A 27456-nucleotide genomic window follows, 5' to 3' on the forward strand; every position below is an offset into this window, starting at 1 on the left:
CCCTATTTTTAACTTTATGAGGAACATACATATGGTTTTGGAGAGTGCTATACCAGTTTGCTTCACACTAGCAGTGTAAGAGGGATCCCCTTTGTCCACATTCTTGCCAATAACTGTTTCTTAGGTTGTTAATGTCAGCCATTCTGAGTGGTGTCAGGTTATATCTCATTGTAGTTTTGATTTGCATTTTCACGATGATGATGAGCATCTTTTCATGTGCCTGTTGGCCATCTGTATGTTTTCTTTGGAAAAATGTCTATTCATGTCTTCTGCCTGTTAACTGGATTAAGTTTTTGGTGTTGAGTTTTATAAGTTCTTTATACATTGTTGGATAGTAACCCTTTATCAGATGTGTCATTTGCATATATCTTCTCCCATTCTAATGGTTCTCTTAGCTCTGTTGCTGGTTTCCTTCACTGTTCAGAATCTTTTTATCTTGATGAGATCCCAATAGTTTATTTTTGTTTTTGTTTCCCTTGCCTCAGGAGATATATCTAGTAAGAAGTTGCTAAGGCCAGTGTAAAAGATGTTACTGCCTGTATTTTCCTCTAGGATTTTGTTGGTTTTCTGTCTCACATTTAGGCCTTTAATTGATTTTGTATTTGTTTTTGCATATGATGTAACAAGGTGGTCCAGTTTCATTCTTGTGCATGTTGCTGCCCAGTGTTCCCAGCACCATTTGTTGAAGAGGCTGTCTTTTTCCCATTGGATAATATTTCCTGCTTTGTTGAAGATGAGTTGACCATTTAGTTGTGGGTTCATTTCAGTTTTTTTTTTTTTATCTGTTCTGTTGATCTGTGTGTCTGCTTTTGTGTCAGTATCATACTGTCTTGATCACTTCAGCTTTGTACTCTAACTTGAAGTCTGGAATTGTGATGCCTCCAGCTTTGCTTTTCTTTAAAAAAGTTTATTTAAGGTTTATTTATTTTTTTTAATTTTTTTTTCAACGTTTTTTATTTATTTTTGGGACAGAGAGAGACAGAGCATGAACGGGGGAGGGGCAGAGAGAGAGGGAGACACAGAATCAGAAACAGGCTCCAGGCTCCGAGCCATCAGCCCAGAGCCTGACGCGGGGCTTGAACTCACGGACCGCGAGATCGTGACCTGGCTGAAGTCGGACGCTTAACCGACTGCGCCACCCAGGCACCCCAAGGTTTATTTATTTTTGAGAGAGAGAGCAAGTGTGCGAGCAGGGGAGGGGCAGAGAGAGAGACAGAATCTGAAGCAGGCTCCAGGCTCTGAGCTGCCAGCACAAAGCCTGATGTGGGGCTCCAACCCATGAACGGTGATACCATCACCTGAGCCAAAGTCATACGCTTAACCAGCTGAGCCACCCAGGTACCCCTGCTTTTCTTTTCTTTTTTTTTTTTAATTTTCTTTTTTAAAATTTACGTCTATGTTAATTAGCAACGCAACAATGATTTCTGGAGTAGATTCCTTAGTGCCCCTTACCCATTTAGCCCATTCCCCCTCCCACAACCCCTCCAGTAACCCTTAGTTTGTTCTCCATATTTATGAGTCTCTTCCCTTTTGTCCCCCTCCCTGTTTTTGTATTATTTTTGTTTCCCTTCCCTTAGTGTTCATCTGTTTTGTCTCTTAAAGTCCTCATATGAATGTCTGTCTCTAATTTCACTTAGCATAATACCCTCCAGTTCCATCCACGTAGTTGCAAATGGCAAGATTTCATTCTTTTTAATTGCTGAGTAATACTCCATTGTATATATATATATACCACATCTTTTTTATCCATTCATCCGTCGATGGACATGTGGGCTCTTTCCATACTTTGGCTATTGTTGATAGTGCTGCTATAAACATGGGGTGCGTGTGTCCCTTGAAACAGCACACCTGTATCCCATGGATAAATGCCTAGTACTGCAGTGGCAGGGTCACAGGGTAGTTCTATTTTTAGTTTTTTGAGGACCCTCCATACTGTTTTCCAGAGTGGCTGCACCAGCTTGCATTCCCACCAACAATGCAAAAGAGATCCTCTTTCTCTGCATCCTTGCCATCATCTGTTGTTGCCTGAGTTGTTAATGTTAGCCGTTCTGATAGGTGTAAGTTGGTATCTCATTATGGTTTTGATTTGTATTTCCCTGATGATGAATGATGTGGAGCATTTTCTCATGTGTCGGTTGGCCATCTGGATGTCTTCCTGGGGAGAAGTGTCTATGCATGTCTTTTGCCCATTTCTTCACTGGATTATTTGTTTTTTGGGTGTTGAGTTTGATAAGTTCTTTGTAGATTTTGGATACTAACACTTTATCCAATATGTCATTTGCAAATATCTTCTCCCATTCTGTCGGTTGCCTTTTAGTTTTGCTGATTGTTTCCTTCGCTGTGCAGAAGCTTTTTATTTTGATGAGGTCCCAGTAGTTCATTTTGGCTTTTGTTTCCCTTGCCTCCAGAGACATGTTGAGTAAGAAGTTGCTGTGGCCAAGATCAAAGAGTTTTTGTCTGCTTTCTCCTCGAGGATTTTGATGGCTTCCTGTCTTACATGGAGGTCTTTCACCCATTTTGAGTTTATTTTTGTATATGGTGTAAGAAAGTGGTCCAGGTTCATTCTTCTGCATGTTGCTTTCCAGTTTTCCCAGTACCACTTGCTGAAGAGACTGTCATTATTCCATCGGCTATTCTTTCCTGCTTTGTCAAAGATTAGTTGGCTATACGTTTGTGGGTCCATTTGTGGGTTCTCTTCTGTTTCGTTGATCTGAGTGTCTGTTCTTGTGCCAGTACCATACTGTCTTGATGATTACAGCTTTGTAGTATAGCTTGAAGTCTGGGATTGTGATGCCTACTGTTTTGGTTTTAATTTTCAAGATTGTTTTGGCTATTTGGGGACTTTTCTGGTTCCATACAAATTTTAGGATTATTTGTTTTAGCTCTGTGAAGAATGCTGGTGTTATTTTGGTAGGGATTGCATTGACTGTGTAGATTGCTTTGGGTAGTATCAACATTTTAACAATATTTGTCCTTCCTATGCAGGAGCATGGAATCTTTTTCCATTTTTTTCCATTTCCATTGCCTTCTTCAATTTCTTTCATAAGCTTTCTATACTTTTCAGTGTATAGATTTTTCACTTCTTTGGTTATATTTATTCCTACGTATCTTATCGTTTTTTGCGCAACTGTAAATGGGATCTATTTCTTGATTTCTCTTTCTGTCGCTTCATTGTTGGTGTATAGGAATACAACCAATTTCTGTGCATTGATTTTATATCTTGCAACTTTGCTGAATTCAAGAATCAATTCTAGCAGTTTTTTGGTGGAATCATTAGGGTTTTCCATATAGAGTATCATGTCATCTGCGAAGAGTGAAAGTTTGACCTCCTCTTGGCCGATTTGGATGCCTTTTATTTCTTTGTGTTGTCTGATTGCAGAGCTAAGACTTCCAATATTATGTTGAATAACAGTGGTGAAAGTGGACATCCCTGTTTTGTTCCTGACCTTAGGGGGAAAGCTCTCAGTTTTTCCCCATTGAGGATGATATTAGCATTGGGTCCTTCATACATGGCTTTTATGATCTCGAGGTATGCTCCTTCTATCCCTACTTTCTTGAGGGTTTTTATCAAGAAAGGATGCTGTATTTTGTTAAATGCTTTCTCTGCATCTATTGAGAGGATCATATGGTTCTTGTCCTTTCCTTTATTGATGTGATGAATCAGGTTAATTGTTTTGGGGATATTAAATCAGCCCTGTATCCCAGGTATAAACCCCACTTGGTTGTGGTGAATAATTTTTTTAATGTATTGTTGGAGCTGCTTGGCTAATATCTTGTTGAGGATTTTTACATCCATGTTCATCAGGGAGATTGGTCTGTAGTTCTCCTTTTTAGTGGCGTCTCTGTCTGGTTTTAGATCAAAGTAATGCTGGCTTCATAGAGTTTGGAAGTTTTCCTTCCATTTCTATTTTTGGAACAGCTTCAAGAGAATAGGTGTTAACTCTTAAATGTTTGGTAGAATTTGCCTGGAAAGCCATCTGGCCCTGGACTCTTGTTTTTTGGAAGATTTTTGATTACTAATTCGATTTCCTTACTGGTTATGAGTCTGTTCAAATTTTCTGTTTCTTCCTGTTTCAGTGTTGGTAGTGTATATGTTTCTAGGAATTTGTCCGTTTCTTCCAGATTGCCCATTTTATTGGCATATAATTGCTGATAGTATTCTCTTATTATTGTTTTTATTTCAGCTGTGTTTGTTGTGATCTCTCCTCTTTCATTCTTGATTTTATTCATTTGGGTCATTTCCTGTTAGTTTTTGATCAAACTGGCTAGTGGTTTATCAATTTTGTTAATTCTTTCAAAGAACCAGTTTCTGCTTTCATTTCATCTGTTCTGTTTTTTTTTTTTTTGGTTTCGATAGTATTAATTTCTGCTCTAATCTTTATTATTTCCTGTCTTCTGCTGGTTTTGGGTTTTATTTGCTGTTCTTTTTCCAGCTCCTTAAGGCGTAAGGTTAGGTTGTGTATCTGAGATCTTTCTGCCTTCTTTAGGAAGGCCTGGATTGCTATATACTTTGCTCTTATGACAACCTTTGCTATGTCTCCGAAGTTTTGGGTTGTGCTGTTACCATTTTTATTGACTTCCATATACTTCTTAATTTCCTCTTTAACTGTTTTATTAGCCCATTCATTCTTTAGTAGGATGTTCTTCATTCTCCAAGTACTTGTTACCTTTCCAAATTTTTTCTTGTGGTTGATTTCGTGTTTTATAGTGTTGTGTTCTGAAAATATGCACGGTATGGTCTTGATCTTTTTGTACTTGCTTAGGGCTTATTTGTGTCCCAGTATATGGTCTATTCTGGAGAACGTGTCATGTGCACTGGAGAAGAATGTATATTCTGTTGCTTTAGGATGAAATGTTCTGAATATATTTACGTCCATCTGGTCCAGTGTGTCCTTCAAAGCCATTGTTTCCTTGTTGGTTTTTTGATTAGATGACCTGTCCATTGCTGTAAGTGGGGTGTTGAAGTCTCCTACTATTATGGTATTACTATCAATGAGTTTCTTGATGTTTGTGATTAATTTATATATTTGGGTGCTGCCACATTTGGCACATAAATGTTTACAATTGTTAGGTCTTCTTGGTGGAAAGACCCCTTGATTATGATATAATGCCCTTCTGCATCTCATTATTTAGTCTTTATTTTAAAGTGTAGATTGTGTGATATAACTATGGCTACTCTGGCTTTCTTTTGTTTACCATTAGCATGATAGATGGTTCTCCATCCCCTTATTTTCAATCTGAAGGTGTCTTTAGGTCTAACGTGGGGCTCTGGTAAACAGCATATAGATGGATCTTGTTTCCTTACCCATTCTGTTACTCTATGTCTTTTGATTGGAGCATTGAGTCCATTGACGTTTAGAGTGAGTACTGAAAGATATGAATTTATTGGCATTGTGATGCTTGTAGAGTTGGAGTTTCTGGTGGTGTGCTCTGGTCCTTGTTAATCTTTGTTGCTTATGGTATTTATTTATATATATATATATATATATATATATATATATATATATATATATATATATATATATATTTTCATCTTTTCTCCTCTCAGAGAGTACCCCTTAAAAATTTCTTGCAGGGCTGGTTTAGTGGTCACAAACTCCTTTCATTTTTGTTTGTCTGGGAAACTTTTTCTCTCTCCTTCTATTTTGAATGACAGCTTTCCTGGATAAAGAATTCTTGGCTGCATATTTTTCTGATTCAGCACAGTGAATATATCCTGCCACTCCTTTCTGGCCTGCCAAGTTTCTCTGGATAGGTCTGCTGCAAACCTAATCTGTCTTCCCTTGTAGGTTAGGGACCTTTTTTCCCTTGCTGCTTTCATGATTCTCTCCTTGTCTGAGTATTTTGTGAATTTGACTATGATATGCCTTGTTGATGGTCGGTTTTTGTTGAATCTAATGGGAGTCCTCTGTGCTTCCTGGATTTTGATGTCTGTGTCTTTCCCCAGGTTAGGAAAGTTTTCCGCTATGATTTGCTCACATAACCATTCTACACCTATTTCTCTTCCTTTTCTGGGACCCCTAGGATTCTGATGTTGTTCCTTTTTAATGAGTCACTGATTTCTCTAATTCTTAAATTGTGCTCTTGCCTTAATCTCCCTCTTTTTTTCTGCTTCATTATTCTCTATAAGTTTGTCCTCTATATTGCTGATTCTCTGTTCTGCCTAATCTGTCCTTGCTGCCACTGCATCCATCCATGATAGGAGCTCAGTTATAGCATTTTTAATTTCATTATGGCTATTTTTTATTTCTTGTATCTCTGCAGAAAGGGATTCTAATCTATTTTTGACTGCAGCTAGTATTCTTATTATCATGATACTAAATTCTGGTTCAGACATCTTGCTTGTATCTGTGTTGGTTAAGTCCCTGGTTATTGTTTCTTTGTTTTCTTTATTTTGGGGTGAATTCGTTCGTTTTGTCATTTTGAAGGGAGAAGAGGAATTGATGAGGTACAAAAATTGAAATTCAATTAAAAAATATTAAAATTAAAACATTAAGCACACACACACACACACACACACACACACACAATTGACTACATGATGCTAGATCCTAGGTGTGTTTTGGTCTCGGTATCAAAAGTGGTTTGACAGATTAGAGATTAAAAGGCGGGGGAAGAAGAAAAAAGTAATTGTTTGAGAGTTTTAAAAAATGAATATACTCAGAGTAAAATGAGGTGATGGGAGTAAAACAGAATTGGAAAAAATAATACACAAAAGTAAAGAATATAGTAGAAAAAAATTAAAAGAAAATATTTTTAATATTTTTAATAACAGTTAACAGTAAAAATGATTTTTTCTCTTTCTGTATTCAAGAAAAAGAAAAGAAATGAAAAAGAAAAAAGAAAAAAAAAGGAAATCGTTTGAAAATTTGAAAAAGTGAATACACTGTAGTAGACTAAAAAATGTGATGGAAGTGAAATAGAATTTGAAAAAATTTACATAAAAGCAAAAACTGTAGTAAAAAAATTAAATGAAAATATTTGTAATAGAAATTGAAAGTAAAAGTGAAGTTTTTCTGCATTCAAGAAAAAGAAATGAAAAAGCGATAAAAAGAAAAAAAAAGGAAATTGTTTAAAAATTTGAAATGGTGAATATACTCAAGCAGACTAAAATAAATTATGGAAGTAAAATAGAATTTAAGAAAGTTTACACAGAAGTAAAATATATAATAATAAAAATTAAAGAAAAATATTTTTAATAAAAACTGAAACAAAAATGAATTTTTTCTCTTTTTCTTTAAATCTGTGGTTTAGGTTATGCAGATCGTTGTGTTAATCCTCCAGTCATTTTTCTAGGTGTGTTGGTCTGGCTATACTTCATGGACGTGAGACACACAAAAAACTTCCATGCTTTTCTGACATCTTGGCTCCTCCCCTGCCCCTGCTTTTCTTTTTAAAGATTGTTTTGGCTCTTTGAGGTCTTTTGTGGTTCCATACAAATTTTAGGATTGTTTAGTCTAATTCTATGAAAAATACTGTTGATATTTTTATAAGGATTGCATAAATATGTAGATAGCTTTGTGTGTAGTGTAGACATTTTAACAATATTTGTTCTTTCAACCCACGAGCATGGAATGTTTTTCCATTTCTTTGTGTCTTCTTCAATTTCTTTCATAAGTGTTTTATCATTTTCAGAGTACAGATACTTCACTCCTGTGGTTAGGTTTATTCCTGGGTATCTTATGGTTTTTGGTTCAGTTGGAAGTGGGATTGACTCCTTTATTTCTTTTTCTGCTTCTTCATTATTGGGGTATAGAAATGAAAGAGAGTTTTGCATATTGGTTTTGTATTCTGCAACTTTACTGAATTTGTTATCATTTGTAACAATTTTTTGGTGGAGTCTTTTATGTTTTCTATATAGCATATCATGGCATCTGTAAGCAGTTAATGTTTGACTTCTTCCTTGCTGATATTGGAAGCCTTTTATTTTTGTTTGTTAGCTTATTGCTAAGGCTAGGACTTCCACTAGTATGTTAAATAACAGTGTGGAGAGACTGGACATCCCTTTCTTGTTCTTGACTGTACAGGAAAAGTTACCAGTTTTTTACTATTGATTTTATTAGCTTTGGGTTTTTCATATATGGCCTTTATGATGTTGAGGTATGTTCCATATATATCTACTTTGTTGAGGTTTTTTATTAAGATTCAGTGCTGTGCTTCATCAAGTACTTACTCAGCATCCATTGAGAGGATTATATGATTCTTATCCTTTCCTTTATAAATGTGGCGAATCATGTTGATTGATTTATGAATATTGAACCACCCTTGCAGCACAGGAATAAATCCCATTTGATTGTGTTGAATGATGTTTTTTAATGTACTGTTGGATTTTTTTTACTACTTTTGTGTTGAGAACTTTTGCAGCCGTCTTTATCAGGGACATTTGCCTGCAGTTGTCTTTTTTAGTGGAGTCTTTTATCTAGTTTGGAATCAGGGTAATGTTGGCCTTATAGAATGAATTTGGAAGTTTTCCTTCCATTTCTATTTTGTATTAGTTTGAGAAGAATAGGTATTAACTATTCTAATAAATGTTTATTTATTTTTGAGATTGAGAGAAAGCAGGGGAGGGGCAGAGAAAGGGAGACAGAGGATCCAAAGCAGGCTCTGTGCTGACAGCAGAAGCCTGATGCAGGGCTTGAACTCATAAACTGTGAGATCTTGACCTAAGCGAAAGTCTGACACTTAACTGATTGAACCACCCAGGCCCCTTAACTCTTCTTTTAACGTTTGGTAGAATTCCCCTAGGAAGCCATCTGGCTCTGGAGTTTATTTTGTTGGGAGGTTTTTTTTTTTTTTTTAATTTTTTTAATGTTTGTTTATTTTTGAGAGAAAGAGAGAGAGACAGACTGTGAGTGGGGGAGCACCTGAGACAGAAGGAGACACAGAATCGAAGCAGCTCCAGGCTCTGAGCTGTCAGCACAGATCCAGACGTGGGACTGGAACTCACAAACTGTGAGATCATGACCTGATCTGAAGGTGGACGCTCAACCAACTGAGCCCCCCAAGCGCCCATGTTGGGAGGTTTTTGACTACCAATTTCAATTTCATTGCTGGTTATCAGTCTGTCGAAATTTTCTTTTTCTTCCAGTTTCAATTTTTTAGTTTGTATGTTTTCTCGGAATTTATCCATTTCTTCCATATTTCCCAATTTGTTTGCATAAAGTTTTTCATAATATTCTCTTATAGTTTGTATTTCTGTGGTATTTGTGGTTATCTCTCCTGTCTCATTTGTGATTTTATTTATTTGGGTCTTTTTTTTTTTATATGTCTGGCTAGGAGTTTATCAGTTTTATTAATTTTTTTCAAAGTACCTGCTCCTGGTTTCATTGATTTGTTTGTTCTTCTACTATTGATTTTGATTCTGTGTCATTTATTTTTCGTGTAATTTTTATTATTTCTCTTCTGCTGCTGCCTTTTGGCTATGTTTCTTGTTCTTTTTCTAGCTCCTTTCCATGTAAGGTTAGGTTTTGTCTTTGAGAATTCCTTGCTTCTTGCAGTAGGCTTGTCTTGATATACCCTTCCCCTCTTATGACTGGTTTTACTGTATCCCAAAGGTTTTGGATTGTCCTGCATTCATTTTCATTTGTTTCCATGTATTTTTTAATTTTCTTTAATTTTCTACTTGACTTAGTCATTCTTCAGAAGGATGTTCTTTAACCTCTTTGTATTTGTAGTCTTTCCAAATGTTTTCTTGTGGTTTACTTCAAGTTCTATGGTGTTGCGGTTAGAAAAGTTGCATGGTATGATCTCAATCTTTTTGTACTTCTTGGGGCCTTATTTGTGACCTAGTATGTGATCTTTTCTGGAGTATGTCCCATGTGCTCTCAAAAAGGAGGTGTATTGTGTTGATTTAGAATAAAATGTTCTGCATGCATTTGTTAAATCCATCTGGTCCAGTGTGTCATTCAAAGCCATTGTTTCCTTGTTCATTTTCTGCTTAGGTGTTCTGTCCATCATTGTTAAGTGGAGTATTTAAGTCCCCTACTATTATTGTATTATTATCAATAAGTTCCTTTATGTCTGTTATTGTTTTATATATTTGGGTGCTTTCATGTTGGGGGCATAAATATTTACAATTGTTAGATCTTTTTGGAGAGACCCCTTTATTATGGTATAATAACCTTCTTCATCTCTTGTTAAAGTCTTTTGTTTAAAATCTAGTTTGTCTGATATACATATAGTGACTCTGGCTTGCTTTTGACGTCCATTTACAAGATAAATATTTACCTATCCCCTAACTTTCAATGTGCAGGTGTCCATAGGTCTATCATGAGTTTCTTGTAGGCAGGTTATAGATCGGTCTTGTGTTTTTATCCATTTTGGTACCTTATGTCTTTTGATTGGAGTATTTAGTCCTTTTATATTCAGCGTGATTATTGATAGATATGAATTTAGTGCTGTTTTATTACTTGTTTTGTCATTGTTTTTGGATATTTTCTCTGTTCCTTTCTTGTCTTTGTCTCTTTTGGTCTTCCTTTCCCACTTGAAGAGTCCCTTTTAATATTTCTTGCAGGGTTGCTTTAGGTGTCATGAACTCATTTAGTTTTTATTTGTCTGGGACGTTCTTTATCTCTCATTTGACTCTGAATGATGGCCTTGCTGGATGGAGTAGTCTTGTCGGCAGATTTTTCCCATTCAGCTTTGAATATATCATGCCACTCCTTTCTGGCTTGCCACGTTTCTATGAAGGGATTTGCTACTACCCTTATGCATCTTCCCTTGTAAGTTAGGGACTTCTTTTGTCTTGCTGCTTTTATGATTTTTTTCTTTATTACTATATTTTGCGAATTTAATTATGATATGTCTTGGTGTTCTGCTTTTGTTGATTTTGATGGGAGTTCTCTGTACCTCTTGGATTTGTATGTCTGTTTCCTTCCCCAGATGATGAAAGTTTTCAGCTATTATTTTCTCAAATACACCTTTAACTCTCTTTAATCTTTTTGTGGGGCTCTCATGATACAAATATTATTACATTTGATGGTGTCACTGAGTTCCCTATGCCTGATGCCATGATGTATCATTCTTCTTTCTCTCTTTTGTTCAGATTCATTATTTTCTGTAATTTTATCTTCTTCTTCCTCTTTTTTTTTTTTTTTTTTTTTTTTTTTTTTTTAGAGAGAGCATGCGAGTAGGGGATAGGGGCAGAGGTAGAGAGAATCTTAAGCAGGCTCCACACCCAGTGAAGAGCCTGACATGAGGCTCAATCCCATGACTCTGGGATCATGAACTGAGCTGAAATTAAGAGTCAGACACTCAACCAACTGAGTCACCCAGGCGACCCCCATAATTCTATCTTCTATATCATTTGTTCATTTGTCTACTTCTTCCATGCTTGTGGTCATTACATCCAGTCTGTTTCAAATCTCAGTTATTTCTGTTTTAATTTTTGAATGATTGTTTTTAGCTCTTTTATTTCTATGGTAAATGTGTTTGTGATGTCTTCCATGTTTTTCTGAAGTCCAGCCAGTAACCTATGATTGTTGCTTTAAATTCTGCATTAGGCATATTATATCTGTTTTGATTAGATCTCTGGCTTTGACCTTTTCTTGTTCTTTCTTTTGGGATAAATTACTCTGTGTAGACATTTTCTTTATGTCTTTATCTTTTTCTCTGTGTTAGAAAAGCCTGTTAGGTTTCCTGTTCCTGAGTAATGGCTTCATGAAAAAGAGGTCATATAATGTCTAGGACTCGGAACTTCAGGAAGTGTCTTTGCTTTATTCCTCAGTTTAGTCATCTGCAGAGGTTCTCCTTCCCTGCAATGGGTAGTGTTGGGACCTTGGCCAGAATGTGGTGAGTTTTAAGTAGGTGTACTGTTGTCTGCTATCTAAGAGAGACCTGATAGTATTTCCACTAGAACTAAAGCTTTGCAGAGCTCTGTGGTCAGTAGATGTGGTGCATGAATCGGTGTTTACTGGTCTTTTGGTCTCAGACACTTGTCTGAGAAAAGCAGTACCAGCAGAGCACAAGGGGATAAGGACTTGGTGTAAGCAGGTTAAGCAGCCAATGTTGGCGCCATGTTGTTTCCTGAAGTTGGTTTATACTGAGGGTGGGGAGGGAAATGGCACCAGCCAGTTGGAGTCCATGCTGGCTCATCTGAGGGAAGCCCTTCTAGAAGAGCGAATAATTTCCACTCGTGCATAGTAGGTGTTTTTCAGATCTCTGTTTTCACACTGTCTTTTCCCGGGTTGCTTGCCTGCCTGGAGCAGTGCAGTGCCCTTTCATCTCTATCACAGCCAATCCTGCTACTTTAAACTCAAAACTTTCTTGAGGGAATGGTGCCCACTTGGTCTTTTTGCCTTATAAAGCAATGTACCTCTCACAAATGCATTCTAGGAAGAGGGAACAGTGTCTTCCATGCACAGATTGCACTGTTTGTGGAACAAACAGCAACAGGGTTGCTTGCCTGCCTTCTGTCCAGGAGTAGGACAGTGCACTCCAGTCTCTATTCTAGCCAAGCCCACCAACCTTTAATACTCCAGTCTTTGATTCCACTGGTTGCAAAAACTCATGAAAATCAGCTCCTCTCATTTTCCCACCAGTGGCTTTGGGGGATGTGTTTTTTTTGTGTGTATCTCTTTGCAATCCAGTGTTTCTGCAGCACACACGGTTGGTCTCTCCCCCAAACCACACCTCAGAACTGCCTACTTTCTTCAGTGTGGCCTCTTCTCTCTTTTTACTTGTGGCGTTTGTTTTATCAGTTCTCAGGTCAATTTCTTAGGTATTCAGAATGATTTGACAGTTATTTACCTGTCTTTGAGGGACAAGGTAAGCCTAGGGTCCCTGTCTATAGCCATTTTCTCACTTTTTCAACAATAAATTAGTGAGCAGTCTGTTAGCCAGAACATTATCTATCTATATGTCTGTCTGTTTTAAGGGGATTTTGATCCATTTTGAGTTAATTTTTATATATGATGTAAGATAGGGGTCCAACTTTATTCCTTTGCATGTAGATAACTACTAGTCTCAGTACCATTTATCTAAAAGATGTTGTTTTACCTGTTGCATTGTCTTGACACCTTGTGGAAAATCAGTTCATCACAAATGTGATGTTTTATCTGGACTCACATTTTTCTTTCATTGATATGTGTGTCTGTTATTTATGCCAGGAATGTACTGTCTTAAAATATGTAACTTTATACACCAATTTCTAAGCCCAAAGTACTTTTTTTTGCCAAAAGTTGTTACTATTTTCTTTGTTTGTAAGCTCATTTTAAGAAACCAGCATCTAGCTTTTATAATCTGCCTTTTTTTCTAAGAGATGATGAATATTTTTTGTTTGTATGTTGGCTATTTATATTTCTAAAGGCATCATCCATCTTATGACTCATGCCAAACCTCTCCTCTGAATAACTTAAAATGTTAATTATTGGATTCGAAGTAAGGGTTATCCTTTTTGAACCTAGTGAAGAGTTTTTGCTTTTTGTTTTTGTTGTCTTTTTTAGGAATGTACACAAAGGGAAATCAGTTCTAAAATAGTATCTAATTAGGGGTGCCTGGGTGGCTCAATCAGTTAAATGTCCGACTCTTGATTTTGGCTCAGGTCATGATCTCGTGGTTGTGAGATTGAGCCCTGGGTTGGGGTCTGCACTGGGCGCGTAGTCTGCTTAAGATGATCTGCCTTTCCCTCTGCTCCTTTCCAACTCAAGCACACTCTCTCTCTCTCAAAAAAATTAAAAAGTAAAATAGTATATAATTAAGGAAAGTCCTGAAATATTTTATTTTTCATTTTAAATGTTCTTTAGGTCTGCAAAGAAAGCAGAGTTGGAAGAAAATCAGCGGAGTTATAAACAGAAAAAGAAAAGGCGACGCATTAAGATTCAAGAAGACTCATCCAGTGAAAACAAGGTAAATGACATTTATTCTGTGCTTGAATCATAACTGGCACCATAGACTATAGTAAATATGTTACTACCTCTTTGCATTCCATTCATTAATTTAATTTTACTGGTTTATTTATATTTTAATACTTTTGTGGAAAGATTGACTTATTGATATAAATGTGCAGTAATATTAATAATATTTGTAGTAATATAATAATAAATAGCAGTAATGTGATATATTATCAATTTTTTTTTGTTCCTTAACTAAATCTGATGGAAATTTTAAGTTGTTCTTAGTTATTTTACATTCTTGGAGCTATAGAGTTGATGAGAAGTGTTCTGTTTTCTGAAGACATAAAACATTTTATCCTGAATAATGACTCATGTGTGAGTAAACTTCTTCTAGCAATGATGTTAGCCAATTGAAATTTCTTTCATGTAATCAGGATTATGTAAGTACAAGTTCTCTGTAATATGTTTCATTCTGTCAACACTAGGCTCCCAGATGGGGGGGGGGGTTCATTTGTTTTTAAATGAAACTTTTAACCATTTCTGAGTGTACATTTCAGTGGTCTTAATTACATTCACAATTGATAACTCTGTAATTAGCCCCTGGTAACTTCTTCCAGTTTCTGTGTTTGTGAATTTGTCCAATTTATATACTTCATATAAGTGAAATCATACAATATTTGTCTTTTTGTGTCTGGCTTATTTCACTGACAATGTTTTCAAGGCATGTCCATGTTGTAGCATGTATCAGAATTCCTTTCTTTTTAAGGCTAAATAATATTCTCTTTATGTACATGTCACGTTTTGTTTATCCATTCATTTGTTGATCAACATTTGGGTTGTTTCCATCTTTGGGTATTTTGAATAATGTCATAAATGTGGGTATAGAAATATTTGAGTACCTGCTTTTAATTTTGGTTATAATCTGAGGTATGGAATTGCTGGCTCATGTGGTAATTCTATATTTAACTTTTTGAGGCACCATCACACTGTTTACCCAGTGTACTAGGCTTCCAATTTTTCTACATCTTCACCAACACTTCTTATTTTTTATTTTAAAAATAGTCATCCTAATGGGTGCAAGATAGTATCTTATTTGTTGTTTTTATTTATTTATTTATTAAAAAATGGTTTAATGTTTACTTTGAGAGGGAAAGAGAGCGAGAGAGAGCAGGGGAGGGGCATAGAGAGACGGAGACAATCTGAAGCAGACTCCAGGCTCTGAGCTGTCATGTCAGCACAGAGCCCAGCACGGGGCTCAAACTCACAAGCTATGAGATCCAGACCTGAGATGAAGTCTAATGCTTAACAAACTGAGCCACCCAGACACCCCTGTGGTTTTGATTTAAATTTCCCTAATCACAAGTAATATTGAACATCTTTTCACAGGATTATTGGATATTTCTGTATCTTGGGAGAAATATCTGTTCCAGTCCTTTACCTCCTTTTCTGGGTTGTTTTCAATTAATGCTCTTCCTTTTTGCAAAGTATAATTTTAAACCTCTTCAGTATGTTTTGTTTTACTTTTTCTTGTTAAATTAATTATTGGAATGTGAAATGGATAAATTAGACAATTTTGTGGTATTTACCTCTCATCGTTTAAATTCCATAGAGTAATTCTGAAGAAGATAAAGATGAAGAGGAAGAGGAAGAGGAAGAAGAAGAAGATGAAAATGATGATTCCAAGTCTCCTGGAAAAGGCAGAAAGAAAATTCGAAAGATTCTTAAAGATGATAAGCTAAGAACTGAAACACAAAATGCTCTTAAGGAAGAGGAAGAGAGGCGAAAACGTATTGCTGAGAGGGAACGTGAACGAGAAAAATTGAGAGAGGTAAGCCAGTTTTTATTTATGATTTCAAAAAATATGACTCATGTATGTATATATATACATATATATCTCTGTATTTTTTCATGTATGTATATATATACATATATATCTCTGTATTTTAAGAACAGAATGTTGTAATCACTACAGATTTTTAGTTATGGTTGCTTTTCCCTATTAGTATTTTATGCAAATTAAGATCTTCATTAGGCCATATTAATATAATTAGGTACATGGAAAGATTTGAAATTCTTGAATGATCACCAAAGTGACTGTGTTTTATATGAAGTAGAAAAATGTTTAAAGATTATTGCTCAAATTCATAAAGTATTTTAAATTTTTAAAAAAACCTTTTTTGATTATAAGTTTTCAAGCAGATATACAGGCAAAGGGAATAGTATTATAAATCTTCATGTACCAACAACAGTTACCAACTTCAGCAGTTACAACACAAGGCCAGTCTTGTTTCATCTATTCTCTTATCTTCATGTTATTTTGGAGAAGTCTCAGAAATCATATCATTCTGTCTATATATACTTCAGAGTATATTGTCAAAAGATAAGTACCGTTTAGACATTATTATGGTATCCTTTTTGTGCTTAAAATTTGACTTTCCATAGTATCATCAAATACCTAGTTAACATTCCACATTTCTTCATTTCCCTCACAAACATATTAGTGTTTTTTAAAAATTGTTGGTATGTATCAGGATCTTAAGAATGCCTTACTACATGTTATATTGGCATTTAAATGTTATACCTTGTAAATCTATTTTAAATCTGAAAAATTTCCTTTTTCTCTTTCCATTTTTTTTTCTTTCTTGGAGTACATTTGTTGAAAAAGCTAGATTATTCATGTAGAATTTCCTATATTCTGAGCTTTTCTTGTTGCATTTCTGTGGTGTATTTTCACTGGCTCCCATATGCTCTATAAACTGTTGGATGTAGAGGTCTGATCAGTTTTAGATTCAGTTCTTTTTTTGGCAAAAATACTCATGGATGGTAATATACACCTCTTCTTGCATCTCACTTTTCGGTACTTCTAAGTGTTGTTATCTCTTTTTGTGATGTTACTTAAATTGTATTTTAAAAATTTAAACAATAGTCATTAGGTAAATAGACATTAATATTCTATATTATTATTTTCTTCTGATCCCTATCAGTATATATACAGGTGTTTCACATAACTGCGGTCACTATATGTGGTATATGCTGTATTTTCCTCTCCTGTTTATTTCATATAATTTCAATGTATATTAACATGTTCCATGTACTTTTAATTGGTTTATAATGTTTCTTTTCTTTTCTTTTTTTTTCAATATATGAAATTTATTGTCAAATTGGTTTCCATACAACACCCAGTGCTCATCCCAAAAGGTGCCCTCCTCAATACCCATCCCCCACCCTCCCTTCCATCCCACCCCCCATCAACCCTCAGTTTGTTCTCAGTTTTTAAGAGTCTCTTATGCTTTGGCTCTCTCCCACTCTAACCTCTTTTTTTTTTTTCTTTCCCCTCCTCCATGGGTTTCTGTTAAGTTTCCCAGGATCCACGTAAGAGTGAAACCATATGGTATCTGTCTTTCTCTGTATGGCTTATTTCACACTCTCCAGTTCGATCCACGTTGCTACAAAGGGCCATATTTCATTCTTTCTCATTGCCTTGTAGTACTCCATTGTGTATATAAACCACAATTTCTTTATCCATTCATCAGTTGATGGACATTTAGGCTCTTTCTACAATTTGGCTATTGTTGAGAGTGCTGCTATAAACATTGGGGTACAAGTGCCCCTATGCATCAGTACTCCTGTATCCCTTGGGTAAATTCCTAGCAGTGCTATTGCTGGGTCATAGGGTAGGTCTATTTTTAATTTTCTGAGGAACCTCCACACTGCTTTCCAGAGTGGCTGCACCAATTTGCATTCCCACCAACAGTGCAAGAGGGTTCCCGTTTCTCCACATCCTCTCCAGCATCTATAGTCTCCTGATTTGTTCATTTTGGCCACTCTGACTGGCATGAGGTGATATCTGAGTGTGCTTTTGATTTGTATTTCCTGATAAGGAGCGACGTTGAGCATCTTTTCATGTGCCTGTTGCCCATCCGGATGTCTTCTTTAGAGAAGTGTCTATTCATGTTTTCTGCCCATTTCTTTACTGGGTTATTTGTTTTTCAGGTGTGCAGTTTGGTGAGCTCTTTATAGAATTTGGATACTAGCCCTTTGTCCGATATGTCATTTGCAAATATCTTTTCCCATTCCTTTGGTTGCCTTTTAGTTTTGTTGCTTGTTTCCTTTGCTGTGCAGAAGCTTTTTATCTTCACGAGATCCCATTAGTTCATTTTTGCTTTTAATTCCCTTGCCTTTGGGGATGTGTCGAGTAAGAGATTGCTGTGGCTGAGGTCAGAGAGGTCTTTTCCTGCTTTCTCCTCTAGGGTTTTGATGGTTTCCTGTCTCACATTCAGGTCCTTTATCCATTTTGAGTTTATTTTTGTGAATGGTGTGAGAAAGTGGTCTAGTTTCAACCTTCTGCATGTCGCTGTCCAGTTCTCCCAGCACCATTTGTGAAAGAGACTGTCTTTTTTCCATTGGATGTTCTTTCCTGCTTTGTCAAAGATGAGTTGGCCATACGTTTGTGGGTCTAGTTCTGGGGTTTCTAGTCTATTCCATAGGTCTATGTGTCTGTTTTTGTGCCAATACCATGCTGTCTTGATGATGACAGCTTTGTAGTAGAGGCTAAAGTCTGGGATTGTGATGCCTCTTGCTTGGGTCTTCTTCTTCAAAATTACTTTGGCTATTCGGGGCCTTTTGTGGTTCCATATGAATTTTAGGATTGCTTGTTGTAGTTTCGAGAAGAATGCTGGTGCAATTTTGATCGGGATTGCATTGAATGTGTGGATAGCTTTGGGTAGTATTGACATTTTGACAATATTTATTCTTCCAATCCATGAGCAGGGAATGTCTTTCCATTTCTTTAGATCTTCTTCAATGTCCTTCATAAGCTTTCTATAGTTTTCAGCATACGGATCTTTTACATCTTTGGTTAGATTTATTCCTAGGTATTTTATGCTTCTTGGTGCAATTGTGAATGGGATCAGTGTCTTTATTTGTCTTTCTGTTGCTTCATTGTTAGTGTATAAGAATGCAACTGATTTCTGTACATTGATTTTGTATCCTGCAACTTTGCTGAATTCATGTATCAGTTCTAGCAGACTTTTGGTGGAGTCTATCAGGTTTTCCATGTATAATATCATGTCATCTGCAAAAAGCGAAAGCTTGACTTCATCTTTGCCAATTTTGATGCCTTTGATTTCCTTTTGTTGTCTGATTGCTGATGCTAGCACTTCCAGCACTATGTTAAACAACAGTGGTGAGAGTGGGCATCCCTGTCGTGTTCCTGATCTCAGGGAAAAAGCTCTCAGTTTTTCCCCATTGAGGATGATGTTAGCTGTCGGCTTTTCATAAATGGCTTTGATGATGTTTAAGTATGTTCCTTCTATCCCGACTTTCTCAAGGGTTTTTATTAAGAAAGGGTGCTGCATTTTGTCAAAGGCCTTTTCTGCATCAATTGGCAGGATCATATGTTTCTTCTCTTTTCTTTTATTACTGTGATGTATCACGTTGATTGATTTGCGAATGTTGAACCAGCCATGCATCCCAGGAATGAATTCCACTTGATGGTGGTGAATAATTCTTTTTATATGCTGTTGAATTCGATTTGCTAGTATCTTATTGAGAATTTTTGCATCCATTCATCAGGGATATTGGCCTGTAGTTCTCTTTTTTTACCGGGTCTCTGTCTGGTTTAGGAATCAAAGTAATACTGGCTTCATAGAATGAGTCTGGAAGTTTTCCTTCCCTTTCTATTTCTTGGAATAGCTTGAGAAGGATAGGTATTATCTCTGCTTTAAACGTCTGGTAGAACTCCCCTGGGCAGCCATCTGGTCCTGGACTCTTATTTGTTGGGAGATTTTTGATAACCGATTCAATTTCTTTGCTGGTTATGGGTCTGTTCAAGCTTTCTATTTCCTCCTGATTGAGTTTTGGAAGAGCGTGGGTGTTTAGGAATTTGTCCATTTCTTCCAGGTTGTCCAATTTGTTGGCATATAATTTTTCATAGTATTCCCTGATAATTGTTTGTATCTCTGAGGGATTGGTTGTAATCATTCCATTTTCATTCATGATTTTATCTATTTGGGTCATCTCCCTTTTCTTTTTGAGAAGCCTGGCTAGAGGTTTGTCAATTTTGTTTATTTTTTCAAAAAACCAACTCTTGGTTTCGTTGATCTGCTCTACAGTTTTTTTAGATTCTATATTGTTTATTTCTGCTCTGATCTTTATTATTTCTCTTCTTCTGCTGGGTTTAGGCTGCCTTTGCTGTTCTGATTCTGTTTCCTTTAGGTGTGCTGTTAGATTTTGTATTTGGGATTTTTCTTGTTTCTTGAGATAGGCCTGGATTGCGATGTATTTTCCTCTCAGGACTGCCTTCGCTGCGTCCCAAAGCGTTTGGATTGTTGTCTTTTCATTTTTATTTGTTGCCATATATTTTTTAATTTCTTCTCTAATTGCCTGGTTGACCCATTCATTCTTTAGTAGGGTGTTCTTTAACCTCCATACTTTTGGAGGTTTTCCAGACTTTTTCCTGGGGTTGATTTCAAGCTTCATAGCATTGTGGTCTGAGTGTGTGCATGGTATAATTTCAGTTCTTGTATACTTCTGAAGGGCTGTTTTGTGACCCAGTATATGATCTATCTTGGAGAATGTTCCATGTGCACTCGAGAAGAAAGTATATTCTGTTGCTTTGGGATGCAGAGTTCTAAATATATCTGTCAAGTCCATCTGATCCAATGTATCATTCAGGGCCCTTGTTTCTTTATTGACTGTGTGTCTAGATGATCTATCCATTTCTGTAAGTGGAGTGTTAAAGTCCCCTGCAATGACCACATTCTTATCAATAAGGTTGCTTATGTTTATGAGTAATTGTTTTATATATTTGGGGGCTCCGGTATTCGGCGCATAGACATTTATAATTGTTAGCTCTTCCTGATGGATAGACCCTGTAATTATTATATAATGCCCTTCTTCATCTCTTGTTACAGCCTTTAATTTAAAGTCTAGTATGTCTGATATAAGTATGGCTACTCCAGCTTTCTTTTGACTTCCAGTAGCATGATAAATAGTTCTCCATCCCCTCACTCTCAATCTAAAGGTGTCCTCTGATCTAAAATGAGTCTCTTGTAGACAGCAAATAGATGGGTCTTGTTTTTTTATCCATTCTGATACCCTATGTCTTTTGGTTGGCGCATTTAGTCCATTTACATTCAGTGTTATTATAGAAAGATACGGGTTTAGAGTCATTGTGATGTCTGTATGTTTTATGTTTGTAGTGATGTCTCTGGTACTTTGTCTCACAGGATCCCCCTTAGGATCTCTTGTAGGGCTGGTTTCGTGGTGACAAATTCCTTCAGTTTTTGTTTGTTTGGGAAGACCTTTATCTCTCCTTCTATTCTAAATGACAGACTTCATGGATAAAAGATTCTCGGCTGCATATTTTTCCTGTTCAACACGTTGAAGATCTCGTGCCAATCCTTTCTGGCCTGCCAAGTTTCAAAAGAGAGATCAGTCACGAGTCTTATAGATCTCCCTTTGTATGTTAGGGCACGTTTACCCCTTGCTGCTTTCAGAATTTTCTCTTTATCCTTGTATTTTGCCAGTTTCACTGTGATATGTTGTGTAGAAGATCGATTCAAGTTACGTCTGAAGGGAGTTCTCTGTGCCTCTTGGATTTCAATGCCTTTTTCCTTCCCCAGTTCAGGGAAGTTCTCAGCTATAATTTCTTCAAGTACCCCTTCAGCACCTTTCCCTCTCTCTTCCTCCTCTGGGATACCAATTGTGCGTATGTTATTTCTTTTTAGTGTATCACTTAGTTCTCTAATTTTCCCCTCATACTCCTAGATTTTTTTATCTCTCTTTCTCTCAGCTTCCTCTTTTTCCATAACTTTATCTTCTAGTTCACCTATTCTCTCCTCTGCCTCTTGAATCCGAGCTGTCGTCATTTCCATTTTGTTTTGCATTTCGTTTAAATCGTTTTTCAGCTCCTCCTGACTGTTCCTTAGTCCCTTGATCTCTGTAACAAGATATTCTCTGTTGTCCTCTATACTGTTTTCAGGCCCTGCGATTAATTTTATGACTATTATTCTAAATTCACTTTCTGTTATATTATTTAAATCCTTTTTGATCAGTTCATTGGCTGTTGTTATTTCCTGGAGATTCTTCTGAGGGGAATTGTTCCGTTTGGTCATTTTGGATAGTCCCTGGAGTGGTGCGGATCTGCAGGGCACTTCCCCTGTGCTGTGGTGTATAACTGGAGTTGGTGGGCGGGGCCGCAGTCAGACCTGATGTCCGCCTCCAGCCCACCGCTGGGGCCACAGTCAGACTGGTGTGTGCCTTCTCTTCCCCTCTCCTAGGGTCGGGATTCACTGTGGGGTGGCGTGGCCCGTCTGGGCTACTTGCACACTGCCAGGCTTGTGTTGCTGGGGATCTGGCGTATTAGCTGGGGTGGGTAGGCAAGGTGCACGGTGGCAGGAGGGGCAGGCTCAGCTCGCTTCTCCTTAGGTGGTCCACTTCAGGAGGGGCCCTGTGGCAGCGGGAGGGAGTCAGACCCGCTGCCAGAGGGGTGGCTCTGCAGAAGCACAGCGTTAGGTGTTTTTGGGGAGCGAGCAAGTTCCCTGGCAGGAACTGGTTCCCTTTGGGATTTTGGTTGGGGGATGGGGGAGGGAGATGGCTCTGGGGAGCGCCTTTGTTCCCTGCCAAACTGAGCTCTGTCGTCCCGGGGCTCAGCAACTCTCCCTCCCGTTGTCCTCCAGCCTTCCCGCTTTCTGAGCAGAGCTGTTAACTTATGACCTCCCAGATGCTAAGTCCCGCTTGCTGTCGGAACACACTCCGTCCGGCCCCTCCGCTTTTACAAGCCAGACTGGGGGGCTCTGCTTGGCCGGCAGGCTGCCCCTCTGCCCCGGCTCCCTCCTGCCTGTCCGTGGAGCGCGCACCGCCTTGCCGCCCTTCCTACCCTCTTCCGTGGGCCTCTCGTCTTCGCTTGGCTCCGGAGACTCCGTTCTGCTAGTCTTCTGGTGGTTTTCTGGGTTAGTTAGGCAGGTGTAGGTGGAATCTAAGTGATCAGCAGGACGTGCGGTGAGCCCAGCGTCCTCCTAAGCCGCTATCTTCCACAATAATCCTATGTTTCTTTTTTAATTAACGTTTTATTAAATTCAATAAGTGTGCTTTTTAAAAATCAAATGTTATCAAAAGGCTACATTGAAAAAAAAGTCTTCTGTTACTCAGACTCTACTCAAAGGTAATGGCTCAGTTCTTGTAGACATTCTTTGCTCTTACCTATATGATTCTGTTTAATATGCTTATAATTTTTTTTTTGTTTCTCAGTTTTAGACATTACCATTATTATATGTTAACCGCAGATTTAGTTTTCATATACTGTCTGCCAAACACAGAATTCCCTTCTCCCATTCTCTCAGTATGGTTATGCCACAGTTCTCATGAAATCGTTAGTCAGTGTTTGCATGACTATAACGGTAAATATTTACAGCAGGGCTATGTAGTGTTTATTGCATGTATATCTCATACACACACATATACATGTGTATATACATATTGTGTATAATGATTACATTCTTTTTTACATTTTCTAAATTTCTTTAAAAATTTTTTGTAAAATGTTTATTTATTTTGAGAGACAGAGCATGAGTCAGGTGGGGGCAGAGAGAGAGGGAGAGAGAGAATCCCAAGCAGTCTCTGTGCTGTCCACACAGAGCCAGATCCAGATCCAGGGCTTGAACCCACAAACTGTGAGATCATGACCTGAGCCGAAATCAAGAGTCCATGCTGAACCGACTGAGCCACCCAGGCGCCCCATTCAAAAAAATTTTTTAATGATTATTTTTTAGAGAGCATGCATACACGTGAGCGAGCATGAGAGGGGGAGGGGCAGAGAGAGAGGGAGACACAGAATCTGAAGCAGGCTTCAGGCTCTGAGCTGTCAGCACAGAGCCTGACGTGGGGCTCTAACTTAGACCATGAGATCATGACCTGAGCAAAAGTCGGATAATTAACCGACTGAGCCACCCAGGAACCCCTCTGAATTTTTTTTATTGTTTATTCATTTTTGAGAGAGAGAGAGAGAGAGAGAGAGAGATGGAGACGGAGTATGAGTGGGGGAGGGGCAGAGAGAGAGAGGGAGACAAAGAATCTGAAGCAGGATTCAGGCTTTGAGCTGTCAGCACAGAGCCTCACAGGGGGCTCTAATTCATGCACCAGCAGATCATGACCTGAGCCAAAGTCAGACGCTTAACCAACAGGGCCACCCAGCATTTTCTGGAGTTAATTTTCTAGAGTTAATGCTGGATGCCCGTAGCATTTTCTATAGTTAATAACGTTTTAGATTATATTTTCTTATTTTCTGCATACCTATGACTAATTCATTTCCTGTGTATTTAGTAAAACCCTAAAATTCCTCAATAATTTTAAAACACATCAGGTGATTGATCAGTTTATTTCTTTTTTCTTTGAAATGATACTGCTGGAGCCTTGTTTTCTCATTCTAATCTTGTCTGTTTCATCTATTTTCACTGTTCTGGGAATTCCCACACGTATCTCTTGTTTTAGATCTCTTGTTTCCTAGATACTTATTTCCCCATGCACCTTGCTTCCCAGAATTTTTGAAGTGGGTTAGATACCTTACTTTAATAATGGACTAATTTGGTAATCTGGTAGGTTTGACTGTTCTTATTTACCTGTATTTTTTTAAGGGGGGATAGATACATGTCCCTCTTTTATTTTTAATGTTTATTTTTGAGAGACTGAGAGAGACAGAGCAGAAGTGGAAGAGGGACACAGAGAGGGAGACACAGAATCCAAAGCAGGCTCCAGGCTCTGAGCTGTGAGCTCAGAGCCAGACTCAGGGCTCAAATCCACGAACTGCGAGATCATGACCTGAGCTGAAGTCAAATGCTTAGCCAATGGATTCACCCAGGAGCCCTCTTACCTGTATTTTTTTAAATGTTTATTCTTGAGAGAGAGAGAGAGAGAGAGAGAGAGAGAGAGATTGAGCGGAAGCCCTCTTGAGTGGGGGAGGGGCAGGTGGAGAGGGGGGCACGGAATCTGAAGCAGGCTCCAGGCTCTGAGCTGTCAGCACAGAGCTGGATGCAGGGCTCAAACCCACAAACCATGAGATCATGACCTGAGCCAAAGTCAGAGGCTTAGCCAGCTGGGCCACCAGGTGCCCTGACTGTTAAGTTGTTTAGAGTTTCAACCAATTTTCCTTTCACTCCACACCTCTTTCAAACTATTGTGTTTAACCGATACCTCCTTGTCTTGTACTTCTGAGGAATAATATGAAATATGTGGTTCTTGTTGGTTTTTTTCTCTATAGGTACTTAAGTTTCGGCCTTTTTCCTTAAACTTTAAAAAAAATATTTGTTTCTTTTTGAAGGAGAGAGAGACAGAGTGCAAGTGGGGCGAGGGTCGGAGAGAGAGGGAGACAGAATCCGAAGCAGGCTTCGGGCTCTGAGCTGTCAGAAGTTTTAGCCATTCTGAAGGGTTTTTTGTTTTTTTTGTTTTTTTTTTTTTTTTTATCTTGATGAGGTGCCAGTAGTTCATTTTTGCTTTTAATTCCCTTGCATCTGGAGACATGTTAAGTAAGAAATTGCTGTGGCCTAGTTCAAAGAGGTTGTTGCCTGTTTTCTCCTGTAGGATTTTGATGCTTTCTTGTCTCACATAGAGGTAATTCACCCATTTTGAACTTCTTTTTGTGTATGGTTTAAGAAAGTGGTCCCGTGTCATTCTTCATATCGCTGTCCAGTTGTCCCAGTACCACTTGCTTTGTCAAAGATTAGTTGTCCATTTATCTGTGGGTCTGTTTCTGGGTTCTCTATTCTGTTCCATTGATCTGTATGTTTTATGCCAGTGAATACTGTCTTGATGATTACAGCTTTGTAATGCCCCTTGAACTTCGGAATTGTAATGCCTCTAGCTTTGGTTTTCCTTTTAAAGAATATTTTGGCTGTTTGGGATCTTTTCTGGTTCCATACAAATTTTGGGATTGTTTGTTCTAGCTCTGTGAAAAATGCTGGTGATATTTTGAATGTGTAAGTTGCTTTGGGTAGTATCAACATTTTAACAATATTTGTTCTTCCAATCTATGAATATGGTATGTTTTTCCATTTCTTTGTGTCTTCTTCAGTTTCCTTCATAAGCTTTGTATAATTTTCAGCATACCTCTGTGTTAGGTTTATTCCTAGGTATTTTATGGTTTTTGGTGCAGTTGTAAATGGGATTGATTCCTTGAGATCTCTTTCTGCTGCTTCATTATTGGTGTATAGAAATGCAGCTGATTTCTTTTTTTAATATTTATTTATTTTTTGTGTGAGAGAGAGGGGGGAGGAGAGAGAGCATCCCAAGCAGGCTCCATGCTGTCAGCACAGAGCTGGACGTGGGAGTTGATCTCATGAACTGCCAGATTATGACCTGAGCTGAAATCAGGAACCGGAAGCTTAACCGACTGAGCCACCCAGGCCCTGCAACTGATTTCTGTACATTGATTTTTATATCCAATGACTTTGCTGAATTCATGTATCCATTCTGGCAGTTTTTTGGTGGAGTCTTTCTGGCTTTCCATGTAGGATATCATGTCATCTTGAAGAGTGAAAGTTTAACTTCTTCCTTGCCAATTTGGATGCCTTTTATTTCTTTTTGTTGTCTGATTGCTGAGGCTAGGGCTTTTAGTACTACGTTGAATAATAGTGGTAAGAGTGGACATCCCTGTCGTGTTGTTGATCTAAGGGGAAAAGCTCTCCCTTTTTCCCCACTGAGGATGATATTAGCTGTGGGCCTTTAATATATATGGCTTTTATGAACTTGAGGTATATTCCTTAGATCTCTACTTTCTTGAGGGTTTTTATCAAGAAACGATGTATTTTGTCAAATGCTTTTCCTGCATCTATTGAGATGATCACGTGGTTCTTATTCCTTCTTTCATTAATGTGATATATCACGATTGATTTGCAGATATTGTGCCACCCATACAGCCCTAGAATAGATCCCTCTTGATCATGGCAAGTAATTCTTTTGACGTGTTGTTGAATTTGATTTGGTAGTATCTTATTGAGAATTTTTGCATCCAGGTTCATTAATTGTCTTGTAATTCTCTATTTTACTGGGGTCTTTGTCTGGTTTTGGAATCAAGGTAATGCTGGCTTCATAGAATGAGTTTGGAAACTTCCCTTCCATTTCTATTTTTTGGAACAGTTTGAGGAGAATAATTATTAACTCATCTTTAAATGTCTGTGGTATTCCCTTGGGAGGCCATCTGGCCCAAGACTTATTTATTGGGAGGTTTCTGATTACTAATTCAATTTCATTGCTGGTTATGAGCCTGTTCACAATTTCTATTTCTTCCTCTTTGAGTTTTTGAAGTGTGTGAGTTTTTAGGAATTTGTTCATTTCCAGATTGTCCTGTTTGTTGGCATATAATTTTTCATAGTATTCTCTAATAATTGCTTGTATATCTATCTGTTGTGTTGGTTGTGATCTCCCTTCTTTCATTCATGATTTTATCTATGGTCCTCTCTCTTTTCTTTTTGAGAAATCTGGCTAGGGGTTTATCAGTTTTGTCTATTCCTTCAAATAACCAGCTCTTAGTTGGTTTTTTTCCCCAGGTCTTAGTTTTATTGTTGTTTCCTACTGTTTTTTTTTTTTTAATTCTATTTCGTTTATTTCTGCTCTGTTCTTTATTATTTCC

At 37.6% G+C, this 27456-nt stretch overlaps 1 protein-coding gene across 8 annotated transcripts in view; it reads left to right on the forward strand.

The window, feature by feature from the left end:
* Positions 1-27456, forward strand: part of ATRX (ATRX chromatin remodeler) — a 308093-nt gene that overhangs the window by 138923 nt on the left and 141714 nt on the right. For all 8 annotated transcript variants that reach the window (XM_019436157.2, XM_019436156.2, XM_053891478.1 and 5 more), the window contains 2 exons: positions 13743-13845; positions 15442-15660. In XM_019436157.2, coding sequence (XP_019291702.1) covers positions 13743-13845; positions 15442-15660 — 322 coding nt within the window. The remainder of the gene's footprint in view (positions 1-13742; positions 13846-15441; positions 15661-27456) is intronic.

This window comes from Panthera pardus, unplaced genomic scaffold (genome assembly GCF_024362965.1).
Source record: "Panthera pardus isolate Hobbes unplaced genomic scaffold, ASM2436296v1 HiC_scaffold_27, whole genome shotgun sequence".
NCBI lineage: Eukaryota > Metazoa > Chordata > Mammalia > Carnivora > Felidae > Panthera > Panthera pardus.